The 24,678-nt window shown below is 28.0% G+C and overlaps 1 protein-coding gene across 1 annotated transcript; it reads left to right on the top strand.

Moving 5' to 3' along the window:
* Positions 1 to 1,830: 1,830 nt before the first annotated feature.
* On the top strand, positions 1,831 to 23,821 carry LOC129985160 (uncharacterized). The gene is made up of 5 exons (XM_056095085.1): positions 1,831 to 1,970; positions 12,621 to 12,789; positions 16,940 to 17,190; positions 20,708 to 20,976; positions 23,585 to 23,821. Exons 1-4 carry the CDS (start codon positions 1,956 to 1,958, stop codon positions 20,966 to 20,968), a joined length of 696 nt encoding a protein of 231 aa, XP_055951060.1. The 5' UTR covers positions 1,831 to 1,955; the 3' UTR covers positions 20,969 to 20,976; positions 23,585 to 23,821.
* The last annotated feature ends 857 nt before the right edge of the window (positions 23,822 to 24,678 follow it).

Consider the following 24,678-nt stretch of genomic DNA (forward strand, 5'->3'; position numbering starts at 1 on the left):
ACGGAAAACAAATTAAATTTCTGAAGTATATTAAAATTATTTTAAAATAATTAGAAATAAATTCTCTTTAATTTTACTTTATATAATATTTTTTTCTCATTTTGGCAGATTTTTACATTTATTTTACAAAAACACTTCTCATTGTTTTAGTAACTGGATTTATATAAACATCCGTTGCCAAGATTTTAAATTAAGATTTTGCATGCACACGTGCTCATTATTGATATTATATAATTAAAAGTATATTTAATTAGAATACGTTTAACCAGAATAAACAGACAAATCCTGAAAAATGTACTCATGCTTTCATGTTTTGACTAATTTTTTTTCAAATTTTCTTAGAAGATAAACCGAAATTATTAAATTGATTGTCAAATATACCTATTAATCAATCAAAATGTATATATTCGCTCTACAAAAATAGCTATGTGCTTGTAAACGGAAAACAAATTAAATATCTGAAATATATTAAAATTATTTTATAATAATTAGAAATAAACTCTCTTGTAATAAGATTTGTATGATATTTACAATAAGCACAAGAATTCGTTCATCTTCAAAAGAAAACTCAAGTTTGAAGTTTCAACTCAAATTATTTCAAATTCAACTCAATTATCAAATTTTTCGAAGTTTTCACATTTGAAGACTAAAATTTATTTAAAATAATTAAAGTATTTTTTACAAAGTTTTTTTAATATATATATATATTTAAATTTCTTTTTACTTAAAAAATAAAAAAAAAGTCTAATTTTTGCTGTTAGTTTTACTTACAAAAGCTAACCGATGTACAAAATTAGGATTTTGAATAAACAAATAAAATAAAGTAAAATAAAAAACATTTATTGCAAGCACTTTTACAAACAGTTTTGAAAATTCATATCTTGATGATCTACAATTCGTAATTCAGTTATGAATTTATCATATTTTAGTTTAATTTTTAGAAAGATGTATATTTATTATTTTACATAAAAAAATATAAAACGTTTAAAAAACTGACGAATTTATGAATTTTTTTTATAATCAAATTATTCAAATTTTAAACGATAGATTTAATACTATACTGCTTTATTTTTTTCTTTAATATATGCTCCTTTTTTGTTCTTGAAGGAACTGGTTTAAAATTTTGACCATCAGTTCATTCATTGACATTTCTTTTACTGAATTCATTTTACATTTGAACAATTTTAGATTTGGAATTATCATAGATAATTGATTTTATGTAATTGTAAAATTCTTTCTTTTTGAATTGTATTATATTAAAGAAATCACATAAATAATCTCACTTGTAAAATTGGGGGAAATAATTCAAAGAGACTTTTCTTTCATAGAAAATGAAAAATTTCTCATTTTTTCATTTCTTTTTAAATTTTCAGCTAATAGTAAAAGGGCTAATAAATCTTTATAATCCTAAAACCGTTTTTATTGTGATAAGTATTATTTCTTTAAAATTGTGAAGCAAAATATGCATTTAAATTTAATGGAAATTCCAATACTTCCGCATTATTCATACTACTATTCAGACAAAATACTTAACGAGAACGGTATAAGATTTTTTTTTTCTCTAATGCCTGGAAAGTTCGAAAAAAAATAGTAAAAGAAACCTAATTCATCACGCCAATACATTAGATAACAATGTCCTCTTCGAGCAAAAACCCTTCCTTGACCTCACACGAAATTGCGTTTTGCTGTTCAATCATTGGATAATTCACTTGGCGAACATTGGCGCTCAGGTTTCCTCCAAATCGAGCCAAAGAAAACGCGCCACATTTAATATTTTAATTTCTTCCTCTAACTCTGAGATCCATATTATGAATTTATACTCCTCTCTGATCAGAAGAAATTTTGCTTCAGCTGCTTGAACGAAGCTGCTTAGGATAATATTTCAATATTTTATTAGACATTTTTTTCAAGATTTATTGAACATTCTTTTAAGAACTGTTCTTTTTAAGCACTTAATGAAAATGATTCTGGTAAGTTATAAATTTATCAGTGATGGAATTGTACTATCATATTAATGACTAACTGCTTTAATAATCATTTGTATTTTAATATAATTGCCTTCTAAGACTTTCTCTACGTTTATATTAATGTATCATTTGATTTAATTGCATATATTTGTTTTTTGTTAGTGTTTTATGCCTGTGAAATTTTGAGAATTCTTTCTAATATTTTTCTATATGAAAATACAATGAATAAAAGATGATAATCATGTATATTGTATTAAGTAAATTCGCAATTTTCTAAAGGTCATTAATAATATATTTAACAAAAATATTGTCAAATTAATAAATAGCAATATTCTAGTTAAATTAAATTTCATTAATAAATATTTCTACCGAATGTTTAACATAAATAACTTACGAAGTCCCTATTTTGGTTAGAAGTTGCTTTATTTAAGATAATTATTTTTTTAAATTCTTTGTCTCAACATTTTTAAAAATATTTTTGATTACAGACCATTTATTTTTATTTTTGAAGTTTGTTATCTGTTAATAATATCACTCTGAATTAGTCAATGTCTTTAATTAAAAATAATTAAAACAATGTAACCATTAATTAGTTCTTTTATTTGGAATCCTTATGTTTTCTGTCATGTATCCGAGAAATTTAAGACATTTTAAAATTGTTCTTATCATTATTGAAGAAACTGTTTCTCAGATGAAGGTTTTATTTTCTTGTATTCGTTATAATGTAAAAGAAACACATGAGAGATAATAATTTTAATAAATATGTATAAAAAAACATTGATCAATGATTAAGTAATGAAAAGAATTATGGGGCATGTTGAATGAAAAAAAAGATGAAAACTTGTGTTAAATGATTAATTTATCTAAAACCTCTGATTACATGAAAAATATAATAGCCAAACTTGGAAAGAAATATACTATTTTTAACTATACTGCCGTAATTATGTGTAAGTTCATTTCTAAAATTAATGTAAACAAAATATTAAATGTTGTTCATTCTGTCTTTTGTTATTTGATAGAATCAGGCAAGACATGGACTGATAAGAAATACAAACTCAATTATTGCATTTAATAAAAGAGTAATAATGAATATATTTTTTTACATAATCGTTTGCAACATTATGAATCTATTACAAATAATTAATTTATATTCATTTTCTAGTGACAGTCAAAATCCTTTTGTTTCAAAAACTATTTAGATAGTCTTCATCATGTATGCTTAAGAAAACACCCATTAAAAAGAAACATGAGTTAAGATTTGTATACATAAAAGCAATATTTTTTTTTAATTCTAACTTTTTCTAAAAGAAATTTTGTTCGATTCTTATACTTACTTTCTAGAAATATTAAAAGTAATTTTATTGCCAAAGACAAATGAGATTGTTCCCATAATCATGTATGTATCAAATTATGCAGGAAGGGGGAAAAATCACTCATTAAAAAAACATGACTTTAGATTTGCATATACAAAAGCAATATTTTTAAATCTAACTTTTTCTAAAAGAAATTTTCTTCGGTTATTCTACTTACTTTCTAGAAATATTAAAAATAATTTTATTACCGAAGACAAGTTAGATAGTCCCCATAATCATGTGTGTGTATCAAGTTATGCAGAAAGGGAAAAAAATCACCCATTATAAAACATGAGTTAAAATTCGTATATACAAAAACATTTTTTTTTTTAATTCTACCTTTTTCTAAAAGAAATATTCTCCGGTTCATATACTCACTTTCTACAAATATTCAAAATTATTTCACTGTCAAAAATAAGTTAGATAGTCCCATAATCATGTGTGTGTCAAGTTATGCAAAAAGGGGAAAAAAAACCCTATTGAAAAACTAGAGTTAAGATTCGTGTATACAAAAGCAATATATTTTAATTCTAACATTTTCTAAAAGAAATTTTCTCTGGTTCTTATACTCACTTTCTAGAAATATTCAAAATCATTTTATTTTCAAAAACAAATTAGATAGTCCATTATCATGTATGTCTTAAATTAAGTTAGAAGGGGGGAAACCACCCATTAAAAAAACATGAGTTAAGATTTTTATATATAAAAGCAATATTTTTAAATTATAACTTTTCTAAAAGAAATTTTGTTTGTTTCTTTTAAATGTTATCTTTCAGTTTAGACTTTTCTTTCAAATTTGGAATTAGTAGTTAATTGAACTATCATTGCCAGACTTGTCCAGTAAAATTACATTATTTCTTATAAGTACTCTGAAACGATACGATTAATTACTTTATTGTTGGCAAACGATTTTAATGTTTTTATATGAACTAACCTGACCGACATTAAACACAAACCGAAGTGTATCAATGACAGAATAAGCTCTATAATTAGATGCAATCTTCTTTTCTGTCTCGGTAATATATCAAAGATGCATCTGTTAAGAATAGATAACTAGTCATTGATCTAACTCGTTTCTGACTCACTAAAATAGCACGCGGTAAATGCCAGTTTTTATTTCTTTATTTAACGTTAATTTCCACTGTCTGAGGTCTTGAAATGACCAAACGTCTGATTTATATAGAGCATTATTTTTTCTTAATTTTTATTCAGTCACGTCTGCAAAGCATTTGATTACGTCTTAGAGTCAGTTTTTCAAGATGTCTTTTGTTTACTGACCAAAATACTCTGCTATGAATAAGCTATTTGATGATTCAGTCATGTTTTTAGTATCAAAGAGGTTTATATTTTTTTATTTATTCATGTATTTATTTAATGCGAAATAAATTACTTTTATTTAAAAAATAATTAAAATCAATCTCTTTTAGATGGATAATAGATTAACGAATAAAATTATAACATAAAAAAGAACTCAAAGGTTTTCTATTAAATATTCCTTCATGGAAAAATTATTTATACAGTAATGAAAGCAAAAGAATATGAGTCCTAAGAATACTGATATAATAGGTATGAAAATGAGTTGTAATTATTCTATTCAAACAAACGAAGATGAAACCGTTGATATTAAATCTAGAAAAAATCACCAGAAACATGTTTGAAAAAACTAATAGGCAATTTTTTTGAAATCAAACCCTTATGAATATGATTTTTAAACCTGAATTAAGAAATTATGTTCTAAAAACGAAACAATCTGATTTCCGAAAATGATTATAAAATGAAAATGAATATTAATTATTTCACTATAATGAGAATGAAAATTCTGATTATATAGTCTAAAAACTCATTTAAAAAAAGTTTAAAAAAACAACCAGAGTAAACGATTTTGCAACCAAACGATAATAGATATAAATTTCAATGTGAAGGAATATAAATGTATTAAATTTAGAATATTAAAAAAAAATAATTTTAAACCCGAAATGCTTCTAAAAATTGTTTTGTAATTCATAGATTTATATAAAATCAAGTTGAAAAAACAGACTAAAACTTTGTTACTTGATACGGAAAGCGTGAAAGTGAATATATCAGAATTCGTTGTCATGTAACTGATGATTTGGAGTAACTCATAGGTATTTTAGAAAACAGAAATAAATATTTTTATAAAGTAGATAAAAGAAATTGGTATCTCAGTTATATTATGGAAAGGCATATTAAATTACAACCATTTGAATTTGGCGTAGCTAAAAACTCTTACAAAATTTATTAATTCTTATACTTCTAAAATTTATATTCTTATACTACTATTTTCTTTTCACTTTTTATATGTGTTTCATCATATAATAAAATGATATCTTTATATTTGTCAAAATGTTCTGTCATTAATCTGATTTACTTCAACAAATGTTATTTAGTTTCTCCTATTTTGTTTGTTGAAAGATTGAAAAATATAATTAAAAAAATTGTTTAAATAATTTTATTTCAGTATTTCTAATGGTGAATATTTATAGCTTTAGAAACTGAAAAAAATTGTCCTTAAAATTGAATTATGCATTCAATAAATTATAATTATTCAATATTCAATATTCAATAAATTATAATTATTCAATATTCAATATTCAATAAATTATAATTTATAAACAGTATTATGCTCATATTGCATATTAAATATGTAAAAATGTAAGATGTTTTTAATATTATTATATATTAATTATTAAATTATTTATGTAATTTTATCATGGAAATGATGCATTATTACTAAATTTTTAATAATTTGTTGTGGAATCTTTTTTTTAAATGTTTAACAGTAAATAATGTTTTATAAATATAGTTATATAGTTTAAGTATTTATAAATTTACGATTTTTGTTTTTAACATTAAGATTAAGTCTGAGAGTTTCAGAATGTTAAATTCATCGACTCAAATCATTTGCAACTTAAATTGGTTGGATTTTCCTAAAGCATTTACAAACCTTAACTTTATTTTTATTAAACAAATTGATCTTCGATTAAAAAACGAACTGAACTTAAAATTTCATTCTATATTTGAAATTATTTAAAGAATTTTATCATTGAAATGTTTCGCCATCAATTCTTTACTCTCGTAATTTCTCAATTTTTCGATTAATGTCTTCAAGCTATATATTTTAATATTTATATCCTTTTAAAAGGTAAGTTTCTATGAATTTATGGCTTCCATTTAAAATTCATAAAATTAGTATCTGATACATGAGAAAGTTGAATTCCCGTATCGGAATAAATTATTTCTCTCAGATTTAAAGCTTGATTTTTATTCGAAATGGGAGCAACTATCAAATCAGGAAATAATTTTAAAGCATTTTAGTATTTGAGGCCTCAAGACATTTATAGTGATCAAATGCTTAAAACGCCATTTTAGAGATAAAAATTCAAACGCATTTGTTAAAATGCTTTCACATGATCGTTAAACTTTTCAACATGCACGGTCACGAAAAATAAAAAATGGTAATTTCTCCTGAAACATATAATGCTCTGAAGTATTTCACAAGCTTGTTAGCATTGCTTCCTTGAACAATAGTTGGAATTATTTTCTTTCGATATGTTAGGAAATGAAAGTTGAGATATTTTCACAATCTCTTCCTCAGATATTTGAGATAATTCATATGTTTTGTAGAAGTGCTTCAATTTGAGCTCTTGATTATTTGTCGTTATCAAGAACTTTGAGAAATGTATTGGTCAAATTGTGATTGCTATATTTCTTCCAAAAAATAAGTGAGGAACTGATATAAAAGCGGAAGTGTTCTACAGGAAGTGTTGCTATTCAATGCAAACGGACGTCCATGTAATTATGTTTATGTGAAGAAAATAAAATGTTATTATAACTCGTAGAAGAACAATAAAATATATTTACAACAAAAAAAAATATTTACTAATGTCGATTTTCTAAACTGAATAATTTTTTAGATGAACATTTTTAAACAATTCGTAAGAAATTTTAGCATAAAATACATTCTAGATACTTGATATTAAGATATTTATAGCAACTGTCTTTTATGAAAAATGCCTAATGTTCAGTACTAAAAGGTTCATAAGGTTTTGGTCTTTGAAAAATTGCATTATAATGATTTGTCGGCCAATATAATAAAGCTGGACTAACTAAACTAAGCTTAACAAACAGGATTTTTTTTTCAAAGGGATCATAAAAATTATACAATGCAACTTATCACAATATGCAACTCATAAACATGCAATACAAATTATTATAAATAATTGGCACGTAAATATTCAATATTATATTATTTTCAATAGTTTTATGAAAAATATATTCTGGACATATGGAAAGGTTCGTAAGAAATTTTTATAAAAATTAAAAGTTTTCAAAATTTGCTACAATACTATTTTACTAGTGTTTTGATCCAATCAATGAAATTAAAAGTTTATGTTCATTGAAATTGGAGACCTTTTTGGGAAATGCTCTGTAATTTTTCGAAAATATTAAGAAGTATATTGTAAAATGTATAAATTCATCATTTTTTTGCTGTTGCTTATTTTTGTATAATTACTCTAGAACATTATTTATGTCTTTAACTTCAGTCTGAAATACGATATTTAATTTTGAATTGTTCTTGTAATTGTTCATCAAAATTTATAAGTTGAATACCCTTTTCTTGATTGTCAATAAGAATGTTTCTTGAAGCAATTTCACGACAATTATTTTAAATTCCAGAAAATTACTTGCTGGTTTTTAATTTTATTTTAGTATAAACTTATAATATTTTAATAACTTATAATAATAATTATTATTATTAACTTATAAAAATAATTATTATTAACTTATAATAATTATCAATTCGTCTTTAATTATAACAAAAATGAATGTGTGTTTGTATGTGTATGTTTAAATTAATACTGTACAGGTTAGACCATTTAATCTAGAGCTACCTAATTAGGCACATGTATGTTTTGGAGGGCAAACATGTGTGTCAATGAGCTATTTTTTCGAACTTTTAATAAAAAATTAAGAAATTATTTCCGAAAATATTACAATAGATATATTTTTATATCAATTTAAAATTTTAAAAAATTAACTTTTTAATGATACAAATTATTTGCCGCACATGTATTTTTTCTTTATTTCATCAATTTTTTTAAATATATACATATTTTAAATGTGTTCTCCAAGAAGAAACAAAACATATTTAACGTATAACGAACGATAATATTAAAACATATGAATTCTGGAAGAACAAAATTGTTGATAAAAGTCACTAACGAAGTTACAAATATTTTCTCACTTCCGCTTCATTTTCTTTTCTTATTTTTTTTTTCATTTTCTTATTATTAACACAAACATTATATACAAATATGATTTCCGGAAAGCAAACGAAATGTTTACTTAATTCTGGGAAGAATGTGTATAAATATTTACATAAAAAATCTGGAAGAACACAAAAAGTGTTAATAAAAGTTACGAACAAAGTTACAAATATCTTTTTCATTTGCATTTCATTTTCTTTTCTTCTTTTCTTTTTTTTCATTTCCTTATCATTAACATAAATCATTATCGGGAAATAGGATTTCCGGAAAGCAAACGAAATATTTACTTTTCTGTGAAGAATGTGAAAAAAGTGTTTACATTTATTTTAAAATTACTATTTAAATGAAGAAAAATTCCAAACTTTATAATGTTTTTACTATTAATTAAATTGCATTATTAAAAGGTTAGATATAGCAAAATGTATGAATTTGTTATGAATTTTGAGAATGTTGACAAAAAGTTAGGAAATTCCATATTAAAATGAATAGAAGGGCGTAAGGCTTCTAAAATGGTATGAATGACATATCTACAAAAATTTATTCAAAAATATTTTGCTGAAGAAGACATTAAGACAAAGTAAATAAATTACTTAATTAAAAATTTTAACGTCTATCAACCCCGTGGAACCGGCTGGTTGCCAAAAGCGGTTAGTAGAAAATATCTTTCTTCATTTGAGCTTTAATCTCTTATTTTAAAAACTCGAAGCAAAAGATTTTGTTTCTTGGAGATTTTTAATTTACAGTATAAAACCGAACTGTTTGATCCACAAATTTATTTGCTAATTTATCAAAGTTTTTTAAAGAGAGCCTCCAATTAAATTTTAATTTTCATTTCCATTGTATTTTGAATTTTATTAAATCACTCTTTGATTAACTTTGTCGATATTTAAAACGTAAAATGGAAAGCTATTGGAATTCAGAACAGGCGGAGCATAATTGAATAAGCACAACATTCTCGAACTTTGTTATTTTTTTACATGTTGTATAAATAGAATAAATCCTAACCAAAATAAAATGACGTACTAATGATGAATAATTGTAATTTTTGGTACTGTTAAATGAGGGAATTACAGTAATATTATGTGTTGATTTTTCAATGAAATTTGTACAATTATTTCAAAATTGAATTATGGTTAGATGTTCCTGTATCTATTATACAAATCCATTTACTTTTATATTTATCTTTTCCATCAGGAATATTTATTGCTTTCATTATTTTTGAGAGATATTTGTAGCAATCATTTATTCTTCGATACTGTATACTGATTGATATCGAATAGTTTCTATCGGATTGAGTTGAATCATTCTTTTTTTTTTTATCAATTCGTCTCTAATAGTATCAAAAGATTTCGTTTCTGGATGATTGTTATCTACATCATAAATCTTATAAATACAATTTACAACCGTATCTGTTAACTTTTCAAGTAATCGATATTCATGGTTGAAAGAATATGAAAAATTGAAATCATACTGCTAATTCCACCTTTGTGGTTTATTATAAACTAATAAGCTTTGTCTTGCCGGCATCATCTAAAGAAATAACAATAGAATTACTAATATGTTATTTTTTAATCTCACTAAATCACAAAAGATTTGTTCTAGAACTTAGATAAAATGGGTCAATACAATTTTATGAACTGTGAACAACCTATATATACATAATCTTACCAATTTGTGGAAATAATACGATTTTGGCTTAAATAGTTTTTTTGGGGTTTTTTTCCAAGTAATATTCCGGACATAAAACATTATAAAAATTCTTATGCTGAATTTTTGAAACAATCTTATTTTAAAATACGATCCTTACATATTTTAATTAAATCATGAATGATATAGAATGCTTGAAGAATTTTATAAAATTTTCTGAAATCTGTAATCTTCCGGAAATCGTCAGAAACAGTTCAGAATTAAAAAGAAAATATTCCGTATTAATAGAAATATAATTAAATATTTCGAACCTAGAAAATTCTTGATTTTAATTTTTGCGACAACCTAATTTACAAATATGATCTTTACAGATTTGAATTATATCGTGGATGATATAAATTTCCAGAAGAATTTTACAGAATCCTTTTGAAATATGCAATCCCCCGGAAGCCATCTGTCAGTAGTTTAAAATTAAAAATTTAAAAAAAAAGTTTATTGTAATTTGTGTTATATCTGATATATATTCCAAATTAAATAGAAACTGAATTTAAAAGAAATATTCCGAATCTAAAAAATTGTAAAATTCTGGTTCTTAATTTATGTGACAACCTAATTTAGAAATATCCTTATATGATTCTTACATATTTGAATAAAATTGTGGATAATATAGATTGCCTGAAGAATTTCCCAGAATCTTTCTGAAATCTGTAATCTTCCGGAAATCGTCTGTCAACAGTTTAGAATTAAAAAGAAAAGAAAATAATTTACTGTAATTTCCATTGTATCTGCATTAATATCTTTAAATATAGGCAGCCATTCCTCATTTTACTGCTTTAAACCGAGATTAATGGAATCTAAAATGCTGTAAATTCATTTCTCTTTGTAATCTCCAGGAATTTTGCATTATTTATCCGTGTTAACACATTTTATCTCTGTCATCTATCCTGCAGTCATTGGGAGTTAAATTCTACCAGTAGAAATTTTGCCACAGGAAAACTATTATTTCCTGTCACAAAAATTTGCAAATGAAATTCCAGAAACAGCAGGAAATTCTGTTGATTCAAAAATGGTTCATATTTAAAAAAAAAATTATATTTAAAAATAATAGAAAAATAGTAGATTTTACTTTATTTGCCCTTTATTACCATCAAAAATTATTTGTGAATTTCAAATATATGGAATAATTAGACAATTTAAATAAGTTTATTTTTGAAAACTTATAAAACCTTCTAAAAATTGAAATTAAATTTAAAATATTTGCATAACTACACTTATTGGAATTTTGGTATATATAAATTTTCTTGAAGATAAAAAGAAATATTTGTTAAATTCTCTGGTGATATATATGAAGAATATGCGTAAATATTATGAAATATCAATATTTTTATCGATTTGTACCGATTTATTTATTGCACCAATTACCAATTTATTTATTGACTAGTTTAATAAATAAACCAAATTAGAAGAATTATTAGAAATGAATATTAAGTTTATAGCCGAAGAATCAAAAAGAAAGATAATAGGAATCCGGCCTGAAGACTTTCTCAAAGGTCACCTTCAGGCAAGGATTCAAACCAGGGATTTTTTCTGTGAGGGGTCTGACCTTCGTCCAACAAACTGACCTCTCGTGACCCGAAAATCCCAGAAAATTGAGGTTTCGAAGATAAAATTATTATCACAAGATTAAAGATAATTATAAACAAGTCAAATCATTGCCAAAAAAAAACAATCCAAATAAGAACACAGCAAATCAAACAACAAAATACCATGAAAATAGAACGAAATTCATTTAAACCAGAAAGCAAAATACTTACTTATTGAAAGTACAATTCCAAAAGACAGTGTGAGGTAAAAATGCTTGTTAGTGCAATAGCACTTCGTTAAATTAAACAAAATATAATTTTTCCGCGTTTAAATCCATGTTGGGTATTTTATGTTGAAACAGTTTAATTAAATTTAGAAACATAAATTATTTTAAAATTTTTAATATTATAAATACTATTATACTTTACTATTTAATAGTTTACAAGATTTAACGTTTCGTAACAAATATTTTTAAATGTTCTTAACCTATTACCATTTGGGACCCAATTTTCCAAAATAAGTTAATTCGGACTCTATTGAATTTTGTGAGCTAAAATTATAAACTTCAAAATACTGTGAATTCATATCAATCATTTTTAGAAGACCATTTTAGTTTGTATTAACAAAATATATCTCTTCTTATTTGAAGGCTCATCAATGAATTTTCTGAAAAACATTTTCTTTTATTTTTTTCATATCTTCGTGCCCTGCACATAGTCGCTCATAACTGCTTGGAAATACTTGTTTAGACTAATAGTGAATTCCATTCATTATTTTTTTAGATAGTGTCTTTGTTCTGTGTCTCCGTCTCGTTGACATCAGCTGCTCCTGCATATGGTAAAGATGGAGGTTACACAGGCTATGCGTCTTACGTTCCACTGAAGAACCAGCTGCAAAATTCTATTGGTCGTTATTCGGATGACAGTATCCATGCTTCCGCTGGAAGTCCAGGTAAGATTCATAATAAATAAGCCTAAAATATTTCATCTGACTCATCAAGTGGAATAAAGAATAAATTATATTTCTGAATCCAACCGAATAATTAAAAGTAAAATTAAAATTTTAGCTGTCCTACCAATGATCGAGTTAAAGCATTATATGACTAAAGCGTAGCAATCGACGATTTTAAGTTCGAGCCTCTTTTTGTGCACTGGTGGAAAAATCATACTTTCTATATTCTGATTAGTTTTCAATTGACATTTTTCAACAGCTGGTTGTCAGATGTGTCATTTAACAATGAATTATTCGTTGTAATAAAAATAATTAAGTGCTAAATTTTTTTTTTTGATTTCTTCCTAAAAAAAAAAAATCCAACTTCCCTTGGCTCCCCACTCCCGTATATTAGGACTTTTGCCTGCTGGTCTAACTAGATGATCTGATTGCTTTGACTCCTACACATATTTATCCTTTATTACGAGGCCTGAACTTATGAGCTTCGCTGAATATATTAATGCAAGTGGGATTTGAAAAACCTTTATAGTAGTATTTTTCTTATGATTACTACAAATCCCATAAAAATAGTTTATGTAGTTCCTCTAACTACAAGTAAACCAATTGCTTTAAAAATCAATGCTTTAATATTACTAAAGAACTATTTTACCTCCCCTTGTATAGTTCATTTGTAATATTTTTAATCATTTTATTCATCAGTTTACTCTCTTTTCTTATTGCGTCATTTTTTCGTGAATAATTGTAAAATATTTAAATTACTAATCTAATGGCGGTAGGCAAGAGTAATAATTATTATCTTTTATTGATTGAAAAAGGTGGGAATAACCTTTACAATTTTTATTAAATCCTATTCTTTGTATTGAAAAATCTTTATTTATTTGTAATTTAAAAGTTATTTCATGTAGGACATGTATATTCCACAAATTAAAAATAATTTTTTGCAAATAATATTGATTTACATATGAAAAGTACAAATGTTCACTAATTTAGATTCTCCTTTCTAAATAATGAATAAATTTTTCAATTTAGAAGAAAACAGTTATATTAATATTTTAATTAATTTTAAAAAATACGATTGACGTTTCGAAATTTTTTTACAATATTTGTTTGTACAATGTATAAATATTTGTTCTAATGTTAAAAAATGAAATTTTAATTAAAAAAAATTGTTTGTTCAAATGTAAAAAGTGAAATTTTAATTTATTTTTTGGACAAAATAAAGCCATTTAAATTAAGACATCTTAATGAGGTTAAAATTTCCCCACATTTTAAAAAGTAAATCTGAAACCGTATCAGGCAATTTGGTGTGTTTACATAGTTTCTTTTCGAAATACTTTTTGAACTGATTCAACCTTGTTTTCATCATCATCTTTGGGTTTAATGGGTCAAATAAAACTCTCGATCTTAAAACAGTTTATCTAATATGCTTAATCATGTTTCATATAAAGATCTCTGTCTTTTGCAATTTTTTTTTAAAAATATAAATCGGTAAAACAGCTATTTTTCTTTTTCAATTTATATTCCTTCTTATGAAAGATATACGCTGGTGCGTTTTGGCTGTTGCAAGCGTTTCTTCTTTTTTTTCCCCCTCTAATATTTGTGTTTGATATGTAGAAATTTTATTCATTATACAGATCCCATTTTTATAATTAAAATCCAAGCTTATCATAAAAGGCCCAATACACAAAAATTTTCGATAAAAGAAAGTTCAACTTATTTGATAGCTTGACTATATTCAAACTCCTCTAAAGCTAATTTTTATTCCAAGAACGAAATTCAATACTCAATTGTTCGTCGGTGGCCTAAGGGAAATAAATGATTTATCTTTCAAGTTATGAATCCTGTCATGAACTTCACGCTTAATTGGGAAGAAATCGAGAGTCATATTAGACTCGCTTGACTGAATTTGTCTCCACTTGAAAAGACAGACTCACTTTCTCTTACTGGAACATGTTCATTCAAATTGTCTAACGCTCTATTAGATCTGAATATCTACTTATTGTCTATTCTAATTTCTACTTATTGGTCTATTTTAACGGTTGCCAAGCAACTAACAAACAACTTGCCAAACATGGCAGTTGGTAATGGGACATTCTCTAGTAGATATTTCTAAGTGAAATTGGACTTTAATTATTATACAATCCATCTTTTAAGAAAAAATTTCTCATTAAAATTGCTAAATTTTTATTAAATAGAATGTGAAATTAGCATTTTTTTCGTATTTAATTCGATTACATTGTTAGTTAAAAATAAAAATACTGACAGACAGGAAATTTAATTGTTACTTATTATTATTATGAAGATAAATTGCTTCTTAAAGAAAAAAAAAATTATATGTACACCATGTTTAATTAATTTGCAAATATTGAGCTGAAAGCCAAATTTGTATGGATTTTTAGATGATTTTTAGGATTGAAAATATATAAATAATTTGGATAGCTTTAATATGCACTATCATCCGCAATTTCCAAAACTCAAAATGATTAATACATTAAAAACCATAGGGACCAAAATATTAATTTACTTAAATTGTGAATTAAACAAAGTTATAATTAATGTAATTCTGATAGAAACATGGTTAGAGCAATCGTTGATGTGGAATTGCCATATTCAGAAAATATTATACTTTAGATATATTTGATGCTGACTTGAGCTCAAAACACCTTACTGGAGCATCTTGTTATTAATAATGGCTTGCTAATAAGACCAAGATTAAGAAAGCTTCTGATGATTAACAGTATTTTATCTTTGTTAATTTGAAGCATCGAAACTAAGTGTCTTTATTTCTTCATTTAATGACTATTCAAAATTTGAAGATCGTAATAACATATAGAAGGGTGCAGATATCTAAATCTAGATAGGCTATCTAATCTAGATCGACAATGGAAAAATTCAAAGGGTTTAAAACCAAAAATAAGTTATTTTGAGGCAGTTTTTCTGATGCCACTAGGTCTAGCATATCCAACCGACGCTATGAAGTTGCACTATATGTATACGGTATTGTTCGATGTTTTAAAAACTGTTCAGTACTATAAAGGTACTGAAACGATATTTTTAACGATATTTTGTGTTATTAGGAAAATTTGTGAATCAAATTAATATTGTTAAGAACAGCAATTTTAATTGCTCAAAGCTTTTTAGAATACATAAGTAGCACTTAAGGAATAGGTTTAGCATATATCTAATATATACTGACATATTACATTTATAAAAAACTTAGTAGTAATCTGTCATGGTTAGTAGGAGCGTTGGATTTGCATTCCTTGGGTGGTGAGTTCGAACCCGCCAGCCGAAGACTCTGCACGTATAAAATTGTCGTGGTCACAAAGTCCTCCATGTTGAGAGTAATACTACTTGGGGTACTGGATCAGAGGCGATCGTTCACTGGTTCAGGTCTAAATTATATCTGTGGTTGAAGGAATGAAGTACATGAATGAAGTCCGCCCCTTAACAAGGGTTGTGACGAATGAGTAGTTAACTACCACTTATTCTTGGCCCTAGACGGCGCTACTAAAGAACAAGAAACGAAAAATTTTCGGCTAAAATTTGCTAAGTCAGTCAGCGGGCTTGTCTATGACAAGTGCCAACAAAAACAACAACAACAGCATATAAAAATCTTTCAGAGAAACGAGCCCACTTCGGCGTAAGATAAACTATTGAAATATGTAGAAACTAACCAAATTACTGCGAGCAATTTGCTGTTAAATTGCTTTTGCAACGAGTAATGTTTGAATATTGCTACTAAACGCACAGGTAGGGAATAAAACCCATCGCAATTTCTGATTCATATTCCACTGCCTTGCCTTACCCCCCCCCTCCCCTGGGGGTGCCTGTGTCATGGGAGTTGAAAGGAAGCTATTATGATGGTTGGCCATCCTGGTGGAGACAGAAATGGTGTGAGATCTACTACCCCTTACCGATGAAGGGATGTCTCCTACGAGAAGGATTGTACCAAGGCCGGTGATGGCCCTTTGGATTCAACCATATTTCCTACTTACATTGTTATTGCGTTACAATCATTCAAAATTTCTATGTACCTTCGGGTGGGTCAGAGCATCTGTTTATGGTTTTCTTGCTCATGAGGTTACTGGCTGGTAAATTGAATTATTTAATATCAAAGAAAGGAGTTCTAAAATTATTTGTTTTACAGATATAACGAGAAAGCCTATAAAAGAGCTCGCTCCAGCACCCCAGAGAGATTATGAGGCACCAACCAATTTAGCATACCAAACGCCTCAGCATGGTTATGACAGCAATAGGCTAGGGCATGACACTCCAGCTGTTCCATACGCAAAAGCTTCCCTGTATGGGCAAGAAGGAGGATACAAAATAGCCGATGCCTACCAGAATGGACACATTGATTCATATGAAGATAAAGAGCATGATTATAAGGATGATTATGTAAGTATATGATTTATTTGTTAATAAGAGATTATTAATGACTTAAAGATCATGATCTATACTTACAATAAAGCTTAATGCGCATGTTGGTGTTCTACAGGCCAGACCGTGCGACCTGCAGCTACCAAATTTGGCACGAGTATAACATAGAGGCCAGGAAAGCGCACCTCTGAGGGATTTTTTTGAATTTTTAATTAAAAATTAAGCGAAATGTTGGTGTTTTTCTGCTATAACTTCCGAAAATGTTACAGCACAAACTAGATTTTTACATTATATTGAAGTATAAAAAATTATCTTTTTAATGACATCAATTTTTAAAACTGTAAATTAAATTAAAACTGTAATTCTATTTTCAATGAATTTCAAAAATATATTTTAACCATATTTGTCAACAATATATTTCGTATAAAATAAAAATTTAATTTAATCTCCTCGAGCGCGTTACGTGTGCATGGGAAAAAATGACTTTTATCAACGCTTTGTACCACAATGACAAAAGCTCAAATTAAAAAACAAGTTAACTATTACTGCAAATTAAACATGTGAAAGCGTAATTTTCAGCACGTGTCTATATGAAATGAGTTAAATATGTAATATATTTTCTAAAAAGTAAATGCAAGTTGTTTTTTTTGATATTTTATAATATTTATATAATTAATTCTATAAATCGGTTTTATTTAAGGACTATATAATTTAATAATAAACAGGATATCCCCTCTAACCAGGGCCTAACAGCTAATTTGTAAACTATTAGTAATAAACATGCATCTGACAACAAAATTGTCAAAATGAGTTACATTTTATATTTAATTTTTTTTGAGTCAATAAATGCTCCGATGAATTACGAATTTTAAATTCTTATGTAGATTTTTACATGCCCTGTGAATCATATTTAACAAAATATTTTTGAGATATTAATATTTTAAATAAAAAGTTACACTCTATCAACTAAATCACTGACTAAACTGACTGATTTTCGAAAATTTGAATTACACAATCTATAAAAACGGGCAATTAGAGTCGATTCCATCGACCGTCTCAAAGGAGATACGCCGATCTCAAGATTGATTGTCGGATCTATAAAAATTTTGGTAGTCAACTTAAACTTAACTCAAAACTTAATGAATCAATAGATTTGATCGCAAAAAATAGAAATTTATATTTATTTATTAAAATTTTGGCGTGTCAAGAATATTTTGCAGAGTATGATGCTTCTGGAAAAAGGCTGGTATAAAATTTAAACTTCATAATACAGAAACAAAATACAATATTGACGTCATTTAAATCCTTTTAAAATTAAAATTAAAAACTGAATTTTATGATGAATCAGAGAAATTTTTGTTGAATAATTCCTTGAAATATTGCATGTTTAGTTTAGTTATATTAACGTACCGTTTGAAGCAACACTAGGGCTATTTGGGGACGGACCTCGTAATTTTGAACCTTGGTCAGATGACGAGGACGACACCTGAGTTGGCACACCAGCGGGAAGACGTTTGGTCAGGACGGATTTAACGTGCAACAGACCCCCTTACACGACGGTTCTTCGGTGGAATCGGGTCTCAAACCTGAAACCCTCCGGTTCCGAAGCCGAGACCTTACCACCAGGCCACCGCGGCCCTTGAAACATTGCATAAATTATTTTATAAAAATTCTGTGGCATACATATGATTACATTGCTGATGGATTCGATATTTTGTATTCATATTTTTTAAAAATATGTTTGGTTTCAGCAAAAAAATTTTCATGTTTATTGAAGTTTTATCTGCTTGTTTCAAATTCAAATTTGAATCTTCTGTCAGCTGACAACAAATTACAGAGTTATAAAGTACAATGAAAAAATATTCTAAGGTTTTTATAATAATAGGGATTATGTGACTATCCAAATTTGAATCTTAAAAACATTTTTCCAATGACCAAGAAAGAGAGCCTAAGGTACATAAACTTTTAATTGAAAATTTTAGCGAGCATTAATATTAACGAACCGGGTGGTCGCCAAAATCGACTGGTTAGTAATAAAATAAATGAAAATAATTTTTCAGATATGTCTATCATGTTAAAAGGCATTAAAGAGACCTAAAACTACAAAATGCCATACACTGTTCTGTCAATTATGGTATTCGCAATATGAAATGTAATTATGAAGATACCGTATCATGTGTTAATATCAAAAAGAAACACAGGGAGATGAACGTAGCATTTTAAATTATTCAGTGACGGATGCACATTCTTTAGATAAATTCAGAGGACGAGGATAACACCTGACCCAGACAATTTGGCTTGAACGCATGCCTCCTCTACTCCGAAGTCGACACATTAGCAACATAACACACAGGAGTGACGACGAATATTATTCAGAATCAATTAAAAGAATCTCGACTCAATGAATAATATTTTGGAATCTTTTGTTGCATATATTTATTAGTATATTTTCTGGGGTGGGTAGGGGGTTGTCATTTCTTCTTGGATATAATGTAGCACATTTATTTTTTCAATTAATAAAAAGTAATTCTTTCTTTTCATCAGTAATGGTTCATTTTTTCTATGTTATCATTTTCCAAAAATCCATTTATTTAGAATAATTTTAATTTTACAATTTACTATTTTAAATGTACTTACCATACATAGATTTCACCAAATTAACCAAATTCTATATGTTCTCTTTCAACTGGGCTCTTATAAAATTCGTGGAGATCTCTGTTAGCCCAATGTTTTATTATTTGTTGCCTTTGAGACAAAAAAAAAAAAAAAAACATTCTATGGCATAAAATAAATATATATCTTGCCTTGCTTTGGACAGTTAAATAATTAATGATTATTACCCAAATGAGTCACACTGGATATACATTGCAAATAATTACTCCTATATTTCCCACACTATTTCTAAGATAAGAAGATATGAACATATCTCTTAAGAATAAAAGGATAAGATTGTATATCGCAAACTGAATCCCCCCTTATAATTGAGTCACCTAGTAATTGAGGATGAGAATATTCCGGCAGGGTGGTTGGTTCTCACTACCCTGGTGTGTACAGAAAAAGATGAGAGACTGGCTTCTCTCACTGATAACGGGATGCACTTCCCATGGGAAGAGTTGTACCGTGGTCGGTGATGGCCCTTACGAATCAACCACAGTTCCCGCCGGTGTTGCTGTTGCGGCAGCCAGTCATTCAGATTTTTCCGTGTCCCTCAAGGCGGGTCCGAGTAGCCAGTTTAAGGATATCGCAAACTGATTATATCAAGTAATTCATTAAATCCATGAATATATTTATGGAAAAAATATTTACAATTGCTTATGCATCATGAAGACAAAATATGCTAAATTATCTCGGAGATATTTTAATATTTACGATTTAATTGTCCTTATTTTTAGGTACTTTAATATTTAATTACTCTACAATTATTGCAAAATTACCGTTGTGTTTAAAATTTTAATTTTTTACAATATTTTCTTTACAGCTGAATAAATAAATTTAAAAAATCAATGTTAATGGTATTTGGGCCTTTTTTTTTCAGATCGCAAACCCTCAACCATACGAGTACGGTTATGCTCTCAAGGATGAGTACGGTAATGCTCAACACAGAAAAGAATCTAGCGATGGACAGGGAAAAGTAGAAGGCTCATATGGATTTACGGATGAACATGGACTTTACAGAAGCGTTCAGTACGTCGCTGACAAAGAAGGATTCAGAGCTTCCATCAAAACCAATGAACCTGGAACTGAAAGCCAAAATCCCGCTGATGTTCACCTGGATTCTGAACAATCTAAATACTAAAAAAAAAGGTATTGTGTTCGTACCTAGTGGTATTTTCCAATGGTATTGTAATATACATCTTTTGTTTGCAAGTAGTGCAGATTACGCACTAGAATTTTTCCCTTTGCCCATGGACTATTAATTTTGTTAAATACTGTAGAATGTCAAATAATCGTACACTGAATTTTACTGATAGTGCGAAATGCTCGTTAAGGGATTGAATTTTCTCTTTTGGAATCCATGTAAAATAGAAAAATTCATTACACTCCCCAAAAAATGCTCAACACATTTACAGTAATGTAATTTATTATTTATAAATACAAAATATTTACATAAGAAAATTGTCTAAAGACATTTGTTGTTTGGCTTCACTTCAAAATTTGCCAAAATTGAGACACAGCAGTATTGTTAAATAAATTTTACATTATGTATAGTATGCTTTATTCCGGTGATGATTCTCAATTTACTATATAATAATTTCCAATGCATTCAGCATCTTCCTTATTTAATTGGAAAACTATTGCTCTGTTGATTCTGTTATGTCGCCCTTTCCTTACCAAATTTTCTCCGCAGTTTTTTACCGTGACAAAAAATTGCGTAATTTCTTCCGTACTACGTCTGCAAGTCTTTCTAAGCTACGCCCGTAAGTTCTTCCAATTCTTCGATGACTTTTCTAACTATCTCTAACTCCGTATTCTTCACCAGAAACACAACCTCGACAATTACGGCTCTACAGGCACTTACCCAAACCCTTCGTAGTTGCATTCGGTAATGCTATCCGGCCGAAGCTTCTTCCATGTAGTTATAAGGGTTCTCTACAAGTAATGCTCAACACACATTGATGTTACGGTATCTCCCCGCCACTCGTTCTACGAAACACCACTCGTTAAGCGAGTCACTATTTCACGTTTTGATTGTTTGTTATGCGAATGGCTCGTTGAGTGAGTCACTATTTTGTGTTTTGATTTGCTTGTTATGCGAATCACTTGTTAAGCGAGTCACTATTTTACGTTTTGATTTGTTTGTTATGCGAATCACTCGTTACGCGAGTCACTATTTTACGTTTTGATTTGTTTGTTATGCGAATCACTCGTTAAGCGATATTCTAATGTATTATGCAATATTATTACAGTGACAATAATATTTATGAATATTTTGATCAAACTTTCTATCTATTCTAATTTATTTGATTTATATAATCTATAATTATCCAAAAGATTTTCTTATCAATATTCAAATGTTTTTATTTCTTTTTCAAAATTCATCAAATAAAATTTTAAAAGAATTAAAAAATAAATTTATAAAAAAAACACACGTTCAAGGATATATAATCGGAAGTGCTCCTATATGAGTTAGATGAAGAAAGAATATGTAGAAATTAGAGGTAACTAATCCTTTTTACTTTCTCGTATACATAGTATAGAGATAGTAATTGTCAAATAATTTCATTTCAAGATTTTCCCGAATTTTCACATTTTAGACCACAAAATACATTTTTGGAAGATGAAAGATAACTGAAAAACTCTTCGAGGGTGGTTGAAATTTGGTATATGGTCTTTAGACCAAATTTGCAGATTTCTACCAAAGTCTGGGGAAAATCCGTTCAGAGAAAGTTCGTCAACCCGGTTGTTCGATATTGCGATAATTAGAAAACGAAGAGAGCTAAATAGATAAAATTCACTGCACAGATATAACATTTTTTAATATAAACAATTATCAAATTTTGAGCTAAATCCCACTATGTGACTGACTTATCTGCCTGTCTCTATTTTTAGAAACATGCAAAAGAGATAACTGTAAAACAGAGCAGCATATATATATCAAATTTGTTATGGAATTTTATAATTACAAGTGTAATTTTGTATCAAATTTTCGTTTCAATCGGCTGTGAAAAACGCTTCTAGAATACAAATTCTATTTTCAAATACTATTAACAGCGTGTCATAGATAAATCGCCCCTCCCCCCCCCAAAAAAAAACCTCGCCAAGGATGGCACGATATATTCGATAAAAATTCTAAATTCTCGCCAAAGATTAATATTTCGTACCTCTAGCAAGCCAATGCCATGCAAGGTGTTTTCTGGGATAACACCTTTATTAAAGAGTATGCGAGAAAGTTTTAAGGAGACCACTCCCACTGGTTTATGATATGTTGATAAACGTCGTGCAAGCGTCCATTTTCATAAAAACTCTTACCATCTGTAGCTGTGCACGAATGTTACGGATCGGCACGTGAATTTTCAATGGCTATAAAAATACTTGGTACGAATCGGCATATGAAATCAATGGTTACCTTGTTGACCAAAACCTATTATAAGAATAAATGTGGATGAATAAAACGGAGGCTATCAATTAAGTCGAGGGATATCATGTAATTACATGTGTTTGTGGTGAAAGCTTATAAGCCAGTTAACAACTACGCTACACGAGCAATTGCTTTTGTATCGTGGTCATGTTACTGGACTGCGAACCACAAGGTCCCAGGTTCTATCCTCGCGCATCGCAAAACCGCCGCATTGGTTTCCCGGGCGTTCTGTTTTGTTTCTGCCTATCTAATTTACGGAAACTGAAATTCGAATACTTCCGTTTATAATAATACTGTTTTTGTAACAACTGATTTCTGTTTGTTTTTTCACAGGGCAGAGCAAGGTATGGTTCATTGCTGTGACGTTTAACATTGCCAAAGTTACCTCAACTTCCATGGTAGGGAAAGGTGGTGAGATCATTGGAAATCATGAATGCTTTGCACTTATTTAGTATGCTTCGAACTCCATTCTGAAGCATTCAAATCAGTACAATTGCCATTTAAAACAGAAGATAGAGGGCATTCTTCCTCAGATTGTATTATTGTTATTTCACTTGGTTGAATTTGTATATTTTTGTTATTTATTTATTAAAGATCTTGGATGGTTTATTTTTTTTTCTCTATTATATACAACAACACACATTTTCACTTTCTCGTATATATACAGTGACCACCAAAAAATTCGAACCAGACATTTTGATGTATCTCCGCGTTTTAGATCTCCCTGTATTTGAAAACAAATTTTTAGAAAATGTCCATCTATCTGTGACAAAGATACCTAAATAAACTTTGAGCAGGATGGTTGAAATTTGGTATTCGGTCTTTTCACCAAATTTGAAGATTTTTTTATTAAATTTTTAGTAAAATTCGTTCAAAGGAAGTCCATCTGTCCGATTGTTCGCATATAAGCTAACATTATGATCGCAAAACGAAGACAGCTAAATATATAAAACTCGATTCACATATTTAATATCTATAGTGTAGACTCCTGTGCTCTAAAATGCTGTGCTCTCGCCTGTGCTCTCGAGTTGATTGTGTGCTCTAAAACACATTGGCATTTATCAAGTTCGGTACGGAATTTTGTGATTTCAAGGGAAGTTTTGTGTCAAAATTTAATTTCAATCGGCCTGTCTAAGGCCTGTCTAAAACATAAATTTGATTTTTGGATACTATTAACGCATGTCAGGAATTAATCGCCAAGTAGATATGATAGATTCAGTAAAAATGCTACTAGTTGGCAGTCTGTCTATCTGTACTTTCAGAAGATTGTAAACGTGATAATTCAAAGCGCAATAACTTAAATATATCAAATTTGGTATGGGATATTGTAACTGCAAGTGAAATTTGGTGTCAAATTTTAGTATCAATTGGTTGATAAAAATGTTTCTAAAACACAAATTTGATTTTTAGTTATTATTAATGCATGC

The sequence above is a fragment of the Argiope bruennichi genome, chromosome 9 (genome assembly GCF_947563725.1).
Source record: "Argiope bruennichi chromosome 9, qqArgBrue1.1, whole genome shotgun sequence".
Lineage (NCBI taxonomy): Eukaryota > Metazoa > Arthropoda > Arachnida > Araneae > Araneidae > Argiope > Argiope bruennichi.

Excerpts from the sequence above, each read along its gene's own strand:
- LOC129985160 (XM_056095085.1), top strand. Across the intron at positions 12,790-16,939 it reads TGCTTCCGCTGGAAGTCCAG|ATATAACGAGAAAGCCTATA; the intron begins GTAAGATTCATA and ends TTTGTTTTACAG. Across the intron at positions 17,191-20,707 it reads ATGATTATAAGGATGATTAT|ATCGCAAACCCTCAACCATA; the intron begins GTAAGTATATGA and ends TTTTTTTTTCAG.